General features: G+C 33.4%; 1 protein-coding gene across 1 annotated transcript in view; it reads left to right on the top strand.

Moving 5' to 3' along the window:
• LOC134254768 (sprouty-related, EVH1 domain-containing protein 2-like) overlaps nucleotides 1–13,793 on the top strand; it is a 28,976-nt gene extending 15,183 nt beyond the window's left edge. The window contains exons 4-5 of the mRNA XM_062737293.1: nucleotides 7,526–7,578; nucleotides 8,949–13,793. Of these exons, the coding sequence (XP_062593277.1) occupies nucleotides 7,526–7,578; nucleotides 8,949–9,812 (917 nt within the window). The 3' untranslated portion in view covers nucleotides 9,813–13,793. The remainder of the gene's footprint in view (nucleotides 1–7,525; nucleotides 7,579–8,948) is intronic.
• The last annotated feature ends 755 nt before the right edge of the window (nucleotides 13,794–14,548 follow it).

Raw genomic sequence — 14,548 nt, 5'->3', positions numbered from 1 at the left:
GTATGCAATTGATTGGTTTGGGCAAGGAATCTTCTCTCAACTTTATCCTCAAATTTTACTCAAATGTAGGAATGATTTTTCGAGATCTACATAAAATTCTTTATCCTAATGTCTTTGTTTCCACAAAATTTCACTGATATCCCCCGGCCCGATAAAGAAGATATTTACAAACACACCAGTGAACCAATATGTTCTGTCTTATTTTAGTGCTGCAGTTTTTAAAAAATTCTCTCTGTGTATTCTTTATATATTTTCTTAAGCACCTAAGATTTGTATCACAGTGGTTGGGGTATTTAGATATATATTTATTATGTAAATGCATCATAAATATGTTTTGCAAGATTGCATCATGGGCTAAATATAGACACATGTGACATGTGGAGGAATGTGTAGGGATCTTTTCATTGATTACGTAATTCTGTTCTTAAATATTTGTCAACTTTCAGTAACTTCCTGAATTACGCAGTGTTTATTTTTGATAGATTAAAAAACTATTTTTAGACCAATAACCCAACCCTGAATAATCTACATGACACCATGAAGATCTTTATCATATATTGTGACGTATTTTACTTTTTCTCTCGCCTTCAGACAATCTGAAAACAAGCATATAACAATGATTTCTTAAGATTTATTAATTTGCTAATGCTAATGTTTCCTTGTACTAGCTGTTTATTATTTATACATGTAGTACCTTTAATCGGTTTATAATAGGACATCCTTAGTATGCATTGCTTAAAAGTGTCCAAATAATACAAAGCTCCTGACTGAAAATATATAACATGATATAGACTAGAAAAGGGAAAAAAATCCCATTACATATATTAACAAACATGCTGGAATATAGTGGTCATCTGATACACATTGCCATAATATGTTGAATAATTGATATGTAATTTTTTTTTCCTGTAGGCATACCAGCATATTATGTGCATTAATGTGCTGAACTATGTACTCCCTTATAAATTTGATGATTGAAAGAGGGCCAAATTAAAAAAAAAGGGAAGTTGTTCATCTGATTTATAGTACTGTACTGGGATCAAAGAGCAGTGAACTTTAGTTTTTGTCTTGGAGAGCTGCAGAGGGAGAGAGGGGGGAAAACGGTACATAATTGAAACTGAAATGGGTTTGAAGTCCAATGTATTGTTTCTTCATTGAGCAGATTGAATTTTGGCTGGATTCCCAGCAGGAGCATTACAGCACACAATTAGTTTGGATACCACTCGGCATTGTAAAGTACCAAGTCGTCATTGTGTTTTGCTTCAAAAATCAATGGGTAACCTTTCTCCATTCATAGTCTGTAGCACCTAGGTGTGCCCGTTCATTCATAGTCCTGCTAATTGATATCAGCCGGTGCCAGTGTTGTGTATTTAGCTTTCCCGGATCAATGAAACTTGTGACTGGATTATTAGGCTGTTAAAAATTAGGACCATCCACAAATGATAGAAAATGCTGACCCAATGGACCAGTGCCCTAGTTTTTGTTTTTATCAACTCCAGTCACTGTATGATTATCATAAAAAAAAATAATCGATGAATAGTGGAGCCAAGGGTCCTCAGAAAAGGACAGTTGTACAGGCTGAATGAGTCATCCCTCCACCCCCTCCTTCATTGTAAAGTTAAAGTGTTTGATCTTTGGTAGTGAAATAGCATCCCCTCAGTCTCAGACCTACTTGAGATGCATTTTTTGCCATTTCCTCATATTCAAGTACATATATTCATGCATCTATACATAACAGCAGTCAATTAAAAAGAAAAATGTTGAGACAAAGTAGATTACTGGGACTTGATTTGTAGCAGATACTGATATGAGGACATGCAGAGTGAACAATCTGCATTCAATTCAGTCAGTTTTATTGATTTCCAAGGTATTTGACTGTAGGAGTAGGTGTTGGGAATATATATATTTACACTGTTTCTTATGGGATATGATATTAAAATGTATGAATGATTTTTTTGCATTTTGGTTTGAAAACTTTGAGGACTAAGTAGCAATTGGTCAATGGTGAAGAAAGTAATCTTTGTGGCCTTGGGCAGCATTTTAGTGTATATAGACATGCATATTGACCTAGTGACAGCATGATTAAAGTACCGTGGTCTGGTGAAACATTGACATTGTAGCAGACATTGACATTCCACTGTGAATTGAACTCGAGATGCACCAGCATGTAGGTAGTTTCTGCTGTAGGACAGGATTGGCTGAGTTCACAGAGAGAATGACCTAATTATGATGTCAAGACATTATGTAGATGTTGGCTTGTGACATGATAGACTCCATTTGACGTACTTGTTGAGCCATTAATCACTGTTTCCTACTCCCACCCAACAGTGCTGAATTAATAATTGAGTCTTTTCTATTGTTTCCCCCAGACATAACATTGGCTCATTTATTCTGCTTAGCATGCTTAGTAGCCTCGCAGTACGCTTGGCTGTAGCATGTATAAAGTAATCTAATCGGGGATTTACACTAACAGATGAAGGAAGGGAGTGTTTAGGTAAAAGCTGATCATCGAAGAAAAAAAAATCGGAACTTCCATGGCAAGAACGAAAGTAAAAAAAGGAGAAAACAGGAACAACAACATTGAATTTTTATGATATATCAATAGCTGGCATTGAAAAAATTATTTGTTGGTCAAATTTGCACCTAGTCCAAGAATAATTAAATACATTAATGAGCAGTGTGGTATTTGAACAGTGGTGTGTCCTGCCTAGTGTTTCATTGATCAAATTGCTGAGATCAATAATGCCTGCGTACTGGCTCTGTAATAATGCTAACCGGCACAGCTAATTTCAGGATTGGCAGCAGATTAGAACATGCTTCAACAAACATATTGTGAATCATGCAAAACAATAAGTTCACATTGGTACCCAGCCTCCTTCCTGAAGTCAATACGTTGCTCTTTCAAATTTGTTTGAAGTGTTATTTTAGAAATTCTATTTTTTTTATGCCATGAAGTTTTCAATACCATAGTCAGCATTCTGTTGTACTCTTTCAAAATTTAATTTCTTTTCAAATTTAATTTCAGCTTTAAGGATTACAGCTATGCAAAATTACTGCATAGATTTTTTTTTTGTACATTTTCAGTAATAGATACTTTTGCTAGATTAATTGCTTGGTTAGAGATCTCATATCTCCCTCTTACATTTTGAAATATACTGTAAAATTACATATTTTTGTGATTTGAGAAAAATCTCTTGGTTCTTGGGGATTTAATTTTGTGGATGAAGAATTGTTGAGTAGTTACGTTCTCTTCATACCTTGAAAAGAACGAAAAGTGAACCCTCAAGAAAATTTGGATTTCGCAGTATACAGATATTGCTATAATTGTCTGTCTGTTCTCTAGTGACCTTCTATGCCTATTTCCAATTTTAAGTCACCAGAGTCCCCTATTTCTGACACTGCCTTTCTGTATTAGTCTGTCCTATATGAGAGGTTGTGAATTTCAAAAGTCCCAAAACCAGGGGATGGAGGGGTTGGGCAAAAAACTATGCAAGATTTTAAAAATCTTTTATTGAGTAACAAAGCATGTAGAAGCTGTGGGTTCAGAACATAGGGCGGAGATCATTCTGTTTATCATGAAAATTTGTTTCATTTATAATAAAAATTAGTTCTATTGCAAGCAAGTATCTGGAGACAAACCAAATGCATTAACAATGAGAAGCAACTTGATCTGAACATATAAATTATGAATTTATTTTACATATGTCTGAGGGATAGTGCAGAGCTGTTATGCACTGCTATAATTATAAGTAAAATTGCATAAAACTACAATTTTCATCTCTAACTAATATGCAACTAGAAGACCAGTGCAATGCAAATACAAGCAAAAGTGTTTTATAAAGCTCATACATGAATTAGATGATGCACATCTATAGAAATTGATTTTTCTGTGTTGATAAAGCAATGAATTCACACTTGTGTGTATATATGAGTGTAGATTAGTTATTGATAGAAAGGAGTGCTAATATAATAAATATTGTCGTATAATTTGGTACTATAAATTCACTCATTGTTCTTTTCTGTTTATTTTTTCTTATTCCATTGCTTCATTTGGATGGAAATATTGTGGTAAGTAAATTGTCAAAGAGAAAAAAATAAATGTATGTTAAATTTATTGTAAGATCACGTACATTATGTCTGTATATGTGTTGTATAATTCAAAGAAATTTCATAATGGTAACAAGGCTACTTCAGTGTTTGAGTGTTGTGAGTATTTCAGAGTGGGGGACTACTTCTGTGTAGGTAGCCATTTAGCTAGAAGTACGAGGACTTTTATGTATATCTGCTGATGTTAAGTGGAATTTAAGTCAGTAGCTTGTGGGTGAAAAGGTCAAATTGATACCTTTGTTATTCACACTCGCACACACACACAGCCAGAGCCAGATGAGCATTTAATTAACATATTATAAAATCCCTCCTCAGTTTGATGTGATAAAAAAAAATTCATTATTTTGTATACATGTACTAGTAATAAGGAATCTTCAGTGCTTAATAAGTTCATTGGGAAAACCATTATCACTTTTTCTTTAATCACCTGCTTATGATTGAACATCATTCACGAATTCTTGTGAATGAACTGTTGTTTTGTCATGGAGTGGGTGTGGTTTGGCAACATGTCACATGACCTCTTTCATGCGAGAAGGGAAATGACATATGTACATAGATCCTATCAACCATCTGCTCTTTCATTTGTTTAGTGTGCCTATTGTCACCATTGACATCTACAGTCATTTATCTCCTGGATATTGCATTAGTTACTATATTCTGTTTGTGGTACAATGTATACACATAAGTCAAATATTTTTTTCTATTACATATTTCCTTGAAAAGATTATATTTTTAAAAAAAGAGCTAGTATATATTTAAAAATTACAGGGTTATACAAAAAATTGAGACAGTCTGGGAGATATTCTCTAAGAGTTGAAATGTAACTTGTAGTTTATATATGTATAGTACAGCATATGTCATTATAAAATAGCATACTGGTATCTATTGTCAAGGCTGTGATGCAGATACTTGGGCCTAGTTAAAAAAGTTAACATCCTCTTTGTTGATCATTTTAAATCCAATATGTACATTACTAGGGTGTTTATTGACCATGCAATCTCATTATTTTAAATGATGCAATTCTTTTTATGTCAAGGAAGATATGAAATATATATGTCAATGTAGATTACATTTATGTGTAAGTAATGGTTTTTTAAGTATTTGGATTTGAACATTTTAAAATTTTAGTATTTTTTGTGGTTAATTCCATCTAGGAGTCATTGTCCTGTCTAGGATAAAATATCAACAGAATTACCTCACTTCATTTTAGGAGGTGAACTTCACTACATCTATCACATGACTCAGGTGTCATCTGGGTCTCCTTGGAGCTTGATTCATTAATTAAGACTATTAATTGTGCATTTTCTCATTTTTTTTGGCAACATTTTAAGGTGGGAGAGGCCAAACCAGATGTTTATTACTAGTTTTAATTGAACTCATTAACCTTGTGCACCATTTTTACGCTCTGAGTGTCAAATCCCTGAATGATGCGTACTTTCCACCTTATGAGGTGGCTATTTGTTTGTTTATACACGGTTCATATGGAAGTAGTTAAAAAATCTTTGGGTTCTAAATCTATTAAATCTGTGTACTGTTATTCTCTCTTTTTATATCAGCTGTCCTTGATTAGCCGGGCTTATTGCTCAAAGAGCAATTGCCGGCTTATGTGATCCTGTTCAAGGCAGGATGTTGACCCCATAGTCGCCATTTTAAAGTTACGTGCAAAATATAGTTCTTACTCTCAACCGCTTTTGAGATAAAACAAACGCTAAATAAAGCAACAAAAATAAAACGAAGTTTTATCTATATAAAATAAGCATTAGTAGTAATGACTTTGAAAACTTCATAAGTCAAAGAACATAGTTCACTAGCGTAAGGATTTTTGATAATCAGTGTTACCGTAGTTCTCTACACATACGAGGTAAAGCAGGAGAGGGAACCAGACTGGCCTGTTTATTTACATTCAGCTGCGGTACCAGATTAATTCTGATTCTGACAAAATCGGACCGTGGTATTAGGATTGAAAAACTCACTGTCAGTGTCTTATCATTTATATTGATAGTTTTAAAATAATGTTTTCATAAGAATATAAACGTGATTCATGTAAGAAATCCATTCTACTCAGTAAATGAGCCCGGCTCTCTGTACTCCTGAGTACTTTGATTTTTCTTTATATACTAAACTATGAAAAAATATACAATGTACACAAATCTGGAATTTGAATAAATTATTACTTCTAGAGATAAATGGTAAGAATTGTCATTGTAGTGATTATAACATCTGCCTTTGAGAATTAAACTTGCAGCATAGGCAAGATTCATCCCCCCCCCCATTTTTGAGATGATTTAGTAATAGCATCTAAGGGCGAAACGATTACACGTGTAAACGGCGACGTTTCGATTATATGCTCTAAACGTTTACAGTTTGAGTAAACGTTTACACGAAGGTCATTATCAATGTCTATCAGAAATAAAGTTTAACGCAAACAAATTGTTTTATTTCATAATTTACAAAAGAAACACCTTTGAGTATTGATAAGCAACAATCTAAACATAAATGAATATATCTAAAACCCGATACGGGCTAAGATAATTAATTCCGATTTCCGAGTTGCTAATACTAGCGATGTTTTACGACACTTGAAATATAAAACTTGATATATTTTGATTAAATAAATATAATACATGTTTCACAAGTCTTTGAAAAGTTTCAATACAGTCAGCAGGTCTTGTTTTACTTTTTTCGAGATTAAAAGATCCATCTTTACAATTATTTTTTCTACGTCCGGTAGCCAAACAAACCAAGCAGTTGGGTGACGAGGTCGAAAGTGAATGAGTTTAATGCGCCTCAAATTCTTACGGTTAAATAACAATGACCAAAAATAAATTTGTAATAACAACTCATACTTATATCAAAGTGAAAGAATTGATTATTAAATTCGAGTTTCATGAGTAAGTAGCCATAAAAATAAAACATAAAATATCCCCCGTTTAAACGGTACCGTTTCGTTTACTGCTATCCGTTTAAACGTTTACAAAATTCAGTAAACGTTTCACCCTTAATAGCATCTATGGGCAAAGATCTAATGGTTAAGATTGGTGTTAATGACAAATTGCGGTGATAACTGTGGCAACTTAAAGTTGTTGCAGGTTACCCCCCAAAAACGTATCTTGTTGCTCCTTTTCCTGCTATAGCATTTCTATTTTGCTTTATTTTGTAAATTTGTGGAGCCCTAAAGTTTTTTTTCCTTATAATCCAGGTGACCATGAAGGCCCTCGGACTACTTGTTCATTTATTGTTCATTAATAAAAAGAAATTAAGGAAATTAATCATATCTTTTGTTTTTCATATAAATTCATGCCACATCATGTGAACAAACTACAATGTAGATGATTTAAACATCACCATTTTAATAGATAATTGAATGACCAAGTCAATACTACATTTATAATTTTGTTCTTTATTATATATTTTGTAGGTGGATCAAATGGCAATGCACTGAATGCAGATGGAGATGATGAAGTTTTTGCTGTAAGTATATAGACACAACTTTCCACCTAGCTGCTTCACACAGGCTGGGATGGTTGTAAATAGATTTTGATAACAAGTGATTTCACAGATAGTAAGAATACCTAGAGATAACCTAACTTGCACATCCGGAGCTGTGTACCACTCCTTGTGGCTGATGTATAAATGTGTTCATTCATTAAAGTAGGAAGCCCAAAGCTCTACATTTTTATATAGGAACTTCATTAAAAATCTGCAAATACATGTATGTAGAGAAATATCATAAATGGCTTTCATTTAGATGAATTTCCAAACAAGACAATATACTTCAAACTGACTGTCTTTCTTCATATCTTTTCATAGCTCACCTGAGCTGTCGAAAGCTAAGTGAGCTTTTCTGATCACCCACTCTTGGGCATCTGTCTGTTTGTCTGTCTGTCTAACTTTCTAATTAGGCACTCATACTTGATACAAATATTGTCGTTTTATGAAGATCTTGAATTCATCTAGCAAAGAAAGCTCTTAAAAAATCTGTACTCTCATATTCATAATTATGAATGAATATTGAACGAACTTATCCTTCAGATATTTGGAGAAAACATCTAAGTAATATCTAACTAGCTAATAAAGATCTGTACCCTCTGACATTCATTACTATTTAAGGAATGAATTAAATAGGTACCAAGTTCATCTGTATAACCTGGGTTGGGTTTACGCTTTGTAAACCTTGAAGTGGTTTATAAAAAAGGGTAAACAGCTCCAACGCAGGTTATAGTAGTATAACTTGGGTTACTATTTAATTCATTCCTTAATATAATTTAATTTTCAATCATTAATTATGATAAGTATAGAAAACAAGACAATTTCTCCCTAAAAGCGTCTTCAAATTGTTCATATTTTATACACACCGATAACGTCAAGTGGATTTATACGTTTTTGACGTAAGTCATTGTGATGTAGGCAACCCAGGTTATACAATTAAGATTTAATTTTTCATCGAATCAAATGATGTGTTAAACCAAAATTAAATTATAAATGAATATTCAAGGTCTTGTTTTTCAACTGACATGACGTACACACTTGAAGAAATCAGTCTTTACAGATAGGTACCTAGCAAGCTCTTGGAGATCTCTAGTCATATTGATAATTATATGAATATTTAAGGTCATGTCCTTAAGACAGTTACACTTGCAGAAGTCATGGCCAAAGGAATTCAGATGTCACAATAGCCATAGATACAGATCCTGCAGGGCTAATATAGATATGATAAATATGATATGGATAAATATCACACTGTGTTAAAAAAACTGTTTAATAATTACTACATTTTTTTTTCTTTTTTTGTTGTTTACAATTATAGAAATCAATCCACAATTCTTTTCCTTTTTCTTCAGATCTTAGATCTTCCAATCTCTCGATCTTCATCCCAGTCTGCCAGTACGACGTCCACGACAACCAGCAGCCCCACTCCCCAGTCGCCGACGTCCAATGTCTCGGGCCTGGACCCGTATTATGCTCCCAACCATCACCATGTTCACCGAGTTCTTTACGTTTCCTCACCTCATAAAGCCAACAAAAAGCCTGTCACTCCCCAGAGCGACAGTTCCAGTAAATCAGACAGTTACCACCAGGATGTCTGGGTCCACAGTGAGGACCCAAACTCCTTCAGTTCGAAATCGGATCAGGGACTTTTAGATAGTCATTCAGAACATGAAATGAAGGAGTATTCTTATGTCATAATTGCAAAAACTCAAAAAACCCATGAATATAGTTACCCCACTCTAGAATCTGTTCACAAACCCCCCTCTAAAAGGGAAACGACCAGCAACATCAAGCATCAACCTTCCATTCAGGAACATCCACCTCTCCCTAAGAAAAAGGACAAAAAAAGAACTAATCACCCTTTATTAGGATCTTCTAAGTTTCGCTGCAAACACTGCCATGACAACTTTACTCAAGAGGAAAATGGCCGTGGTAGTTGCGAAGAGGCCCCAGACGGGGTAGAAAAGTGTATAGAATGTGTCACCTGTGTGTGGTGTGCAAAGGGACTAATTTATCACTGTATGAGTGATCCTGATGGGGACTATGGGCACCCATGTTACTGTGATCCCAGTGATGCTAATAATTGTAAAAAGTGGACTGCTTTAACAATTTTGTCATTTTTTGTTCCGTGTCTATGGTGCTACTGGCCGTTAACGGCCTGTCATAAGTGTGGGGTGAAGTGTGGATGTTGTGGGGGGCGGCACAAGGCAGTATAGTACAGAATCAACCACATCATCAACATCGTCATCTTCTGCTCCGCAGAAGTCCGGCGTTGGGTACAAATTAAAGAAAAAAACTCAACCACTTTAAAAGGAGGACAATGAGGCATATCTACTTTTACTTGAGTACTAATGCCCCTTCTGCAAGCTCCTGATGGTAGTCTGTAAATTCCTCAGAAAAAACAAGAAAATCACAGCATCTCTTTCACAAACTGAGAAGCGAAGGACTCGTGCTTGTACAAGATAAGCATCTGCCTACATTCTGTTGGGCTTCAAGGGAATGCAGCCTCCTCCATAAGAAGTTGATGATGCTTACTCCCACATAGGCTCATCGCATGAACAGAGCTCTCTGTTGAATATTGAACCAACAGCATGGCATCACTTTACTGATATTGTTCTTCAGTAAATAAAAATGCCTGATTTTCCAGAGAGCTTTTTTCCCTTATGCCTTATGTCTACTTACATTTTGATGCCTATTTTTTTTATGTTTTCAAACAATTCTCATGTTATTATATCAACTTGTTTTTATGTTCATGTAAGGTACACCACATGTACCATTGTATTTTAACTGCCACTGCTACTTCTAGTCATTGTTTTACATCTCTTTTTTAATTCATTATTGCAAGACTCATTTTTTGATATGTGAAATGGAAAAAGAGAGTGAATTTATTGTAAAAATTGGGAGGGGGTTAAAATTACATCCATATCAACAGTATTAAATTCTGTAAATAAATGGTTTAATACATTTAAGTTTAAAAATAGCTTAATAAAATTATACAAACTGATTTTCTAAGGAATTAATGTATGTACATTTAATAGGTTGAATGCATTTGTGATACATTTTGAGTTCATCGATAGGAAAATAATTGTGCAACAAATCTATAAATTGAGTGGATTTTACATGTAGTACCGGTAAACATCTAGGGGGTAGTTTTATGCTCTGAAATAAGTTTTAAATTTCTCTTGATTTTTAAATTGGAAAAAAAATGATTTTGATGATTTTACAGATAGGTAAATTTTTGAAATACAGATTCTAGCAAAAAATTGTGTCCCGAGTTTGATGAAGGTTGTAAATGTTTAGTATTATTGCTCTGAGCAAACATTTTTGTGATGTTTTGTGTGAATTAATTGTTATTGAACCGTAGGTCTCTGATTTTATTTTCTTAAATATCTGTACATAGAATTCAGATCAGCACTATTAATTTAAGAATCATTATCAGTGTTCAGTCTAGAAAAGCACCATATAGGTTTTAGTGCAACAACCAGACACTTCAACCCATTCACATATTTTGGCTTTGACCGATTGGTCCAAACATTTCGATTTTTCATCCCAGATTTCTATGAAGCTGGTTTTTACTTTGCTTCACATGCGATACTTACTTCTAAATATCCTACATTGTATGGACTTTCCCTAGTACCTCAAATCAACCAGAAAATTACAAAATAGAAAAGGATAAGCATCAGTGTTTTAATTAAAATCCATTCAAATAAAATTGTAACAATGCTGGTGAATATGGATTCCTATTTTTTGTTTTGTTTTTAAAAAAAGATACTTGTTTAGAAATAGATTAAGAGAAAGGATAATCTTAAGCTTTTTAGAGTGCAAATTTGTCAAAAAGTGTGGGTTGAGAGAGCCCTTAATTCATTAAACAAAACTGTCCAACATTATATAGTGATCTAATAGCCATGATATGTATGGCCATTAAAACTGAATACTTGTTGACCATACAATTCCAGGACTATGTTTCATTAAGTTTCTTGAAGTAAAATTCGAAAAAAAAAAAAAAAAAAAAAAAACCCTGATGACCATATTATTGTCCAGGGGTATACATTTCAATTAGGTTTGTTTTTTAGCGAAATTGGAAAGAATCACATGGGCACAAATTGCACTAAAGGCTCATTGGTGCATTTTAGATTGGACACTGCAGTATGATAAATTTTGTGTGCCTGTAGAACGTGATGCTTACCGGAATTCAAACTTGGGGAGGAATATGTGACAACAAAATGTATTGATTTTCAACCTCCTAAATTTTTTGTAGGCAACTTCCAAAGTTTCTTGAAAACCAAGTTGTTTTTCTTTGAAAGCATTTCAGAACCATTACCAAAATGAATACTTTTATACAATGTAGGAAAGATAACTGCGCTTTGGATATATGGAGATGGATCCATTATTTTGAGGTGTGGAATGTGTGCTTCTGAGTGTAGAATGTCTTTATGCTCGCCTTGATGTGCATGAGTGATTACATAGAATGAGGAAGTTAAAAAGTGTATCTACAGTGTATGTTTTTTTTTTCTTTTTTTAAGAATCGGAATAAAAATTGTTACAAGTATTACTGTACATTTAATTGTTGATGATTATATATATTAGTTTTGTTGTATATTTTTTTCTTGTACCACACAATCATATTTTTTGAGACTAAGGAAAAAGTCAGTTTGAGTTTATGTTTGGATTGAGATGTGTAACTAGAAGGTTGTATAGAAACCCATGACATATTTTTGTTGTTCCAACACAACAGGATTAAACACTGCACATATCAACTGATTTGGATGGCTATTAGACACTCCTTTTTTCTCAAATAAAAGCTAAGAAAAAACAAACAATGTAACATGTATTAAATATCAATATTATTTATTTTAGAAACAAACTTGAAATACAACTTTCGTTTAATAGCGGTTGAACTATATTTGATCTAAGAAAATTATTAGCATTGGCCCTCTTTTAAAAATTTTTGTCTTTATTTCACAGTAATTCAAACAGCATTGCAATTAATGTTGTCCATGATTCTAATTAAATATATATACATATATTTTCAGTCTGAATTTTTTTTTATTGTAGGCTCTTTTATGTGTTATTTTGAACACAGGTTTGTCATCCAATGCTACAGAATCAGCTGTTGTGATTTTATATTGAAAAACGTGCAATTTTTCTGTTTGTGTTTACATTGATCGTTTATTCTTGTGTAATTTTTTTCCCCGTTTTTGTTTGTTTTATTATTTTAAAGGAGGGGGGTGTTCATTTCCATGCATCATCAGAAAACCATTGTTATGTTATACAAGATGCTCTGTTGTAGTATGTGGGTGAGATGTGCATTGTTTCAGAGATTTTCTCTTACAATGTTTTATCATTCAGATTATTATTATGTAAATAATCTGATAAAAAGAATTATTGTTAGTGCATAAATGGCAATTTATGATAATCATGTTACAAACTTAACCATTGTAATAAAATAAAATTTTCATATCCCACTTCTCTCCTCACTATCAAAGTATTAATTTTTTTTCAAAAATGTAGCAATTATATCTGTTTTTGAGATTATAAATTTCAAATGTACATTTTATGTGTATTTACGAGTTATTTCTTTGACAACTTGTTCTGAATCTAGCATAACCCTCTATAAAATCTGAATAATTTTCACCATAATGAACAGAAAAAAAAAGACAGCAAACATGCAATGAGTTGTCTGCGACATTGTGATCTGTCAGTGCTTTTTGTTTAGTGATAGCTTTTAATGGAGAATGACTCTTAAGACCCAGTACTTGTGGCCTGTATCGACAATGTCCGAACACAAAATGTCTGCTTGTTCAAGTGTTTCTCCTTCTGTTTCTGTTTGTCCATTGGTTCTATGTAATTCTAACTTCAGTTTTCTGATTTGGTTGGTATGAGACAAGGAGGAACACTTTGTACAAGACTCTTTGTTCTGTTTATTCATCAACAGGCAGCTGTCAATATAATGGAGGAATGTGGAATATTACACCCATTTTTTGTACTTTGTGAATTTTTGTATCTGTCTGTCTTTACTGGGCAGATTTTTCTGTGTTGTCTACCTGAAGAAAGCTTGCAAATGAGAACTTGTTCTGTAACTTATATTGCACTTGTCAAGTTTTGCATATGTGTAACAGATTTCAGTTTGAAAATATAGTAAAATACATTCTGTATTTTATTAATTGAAATAAATAAAACATGCATTTACAAAACAAGACTGTTGTTTTTCCTATGTTTAGAAGACACATAGGGTTTGACAGTCATACGAGTCTTGAGTTAATCTTGATATGACCACCCAAGCTCCTTCTGGAATCGGTATTCCTGACTCATGTGACAAATTATTGAATTTGGGTTACTTGATTTTTCACTTTCAAGTTCTTGTACCTTGTTTTTACATAGTATGGAGTAAATAAGTTTCTACTCGTCGTGCCCATCGACACATTTTTCAGAAATTTGGTCAAGGACAAATAACAGTTCACCTGCTAAATGCCAATGAATGTTCCTGTTGTAACTTTTAATGTATGATAACTTCCATCTAGGGATTGAATTACATGTCAAAGGACCAAGAAGTTTACAATTTAGGAGGGGGAAGTGTTGATTATAATCACGAAGCCTGAATTTTTTAAATTTTGGTTAAAAATGGTCAAGTACCGTATATACTCGCCTATAAGTCGGATTTTTGGGAGTTAATCTCTGGTCCAAAACTCTATGTCCGACTTATAGGCAAGCTATAAAATTAATGGTATTATATGAGGTCAGTCCCTCTGATATATAAGCTTAATAAATACCGGGTACAACCGACTTATAGGCGGACCGACATACCGACTTATAGGCTAGTATGTACGGTACTCAATATACTTAAATAAATTCTTATTATAGGAATTCTTTCGAAAACCAGATGTATTTACACTAGGAACAGTAGTGTCCCTTAAAACAATGATAAGATGACAGTTTTTCAAATGTAGGTCAA

Source organism: Saccostrea cucullata, unplaced genomic scaffold, assembly GCF_032062105.1.
Source record: "Saccostrea cucullata isolate Sc308-1 unplaced genomic scaffold, CSIRO_AGI_Scuc_v1 ctg2701, whole genome shotgun sequence".
Classification (NCBI taxonomy): domain Eukaryota; kingdom Metazoa; phylum Mollusca; class Bivalvia; order Ostreida; family Ostreidae; genus Saccostrea; species Saccostrea cuccullata.
This window is presented reverse-complemented; position numbering and strand designations above follow the sequence as displayed.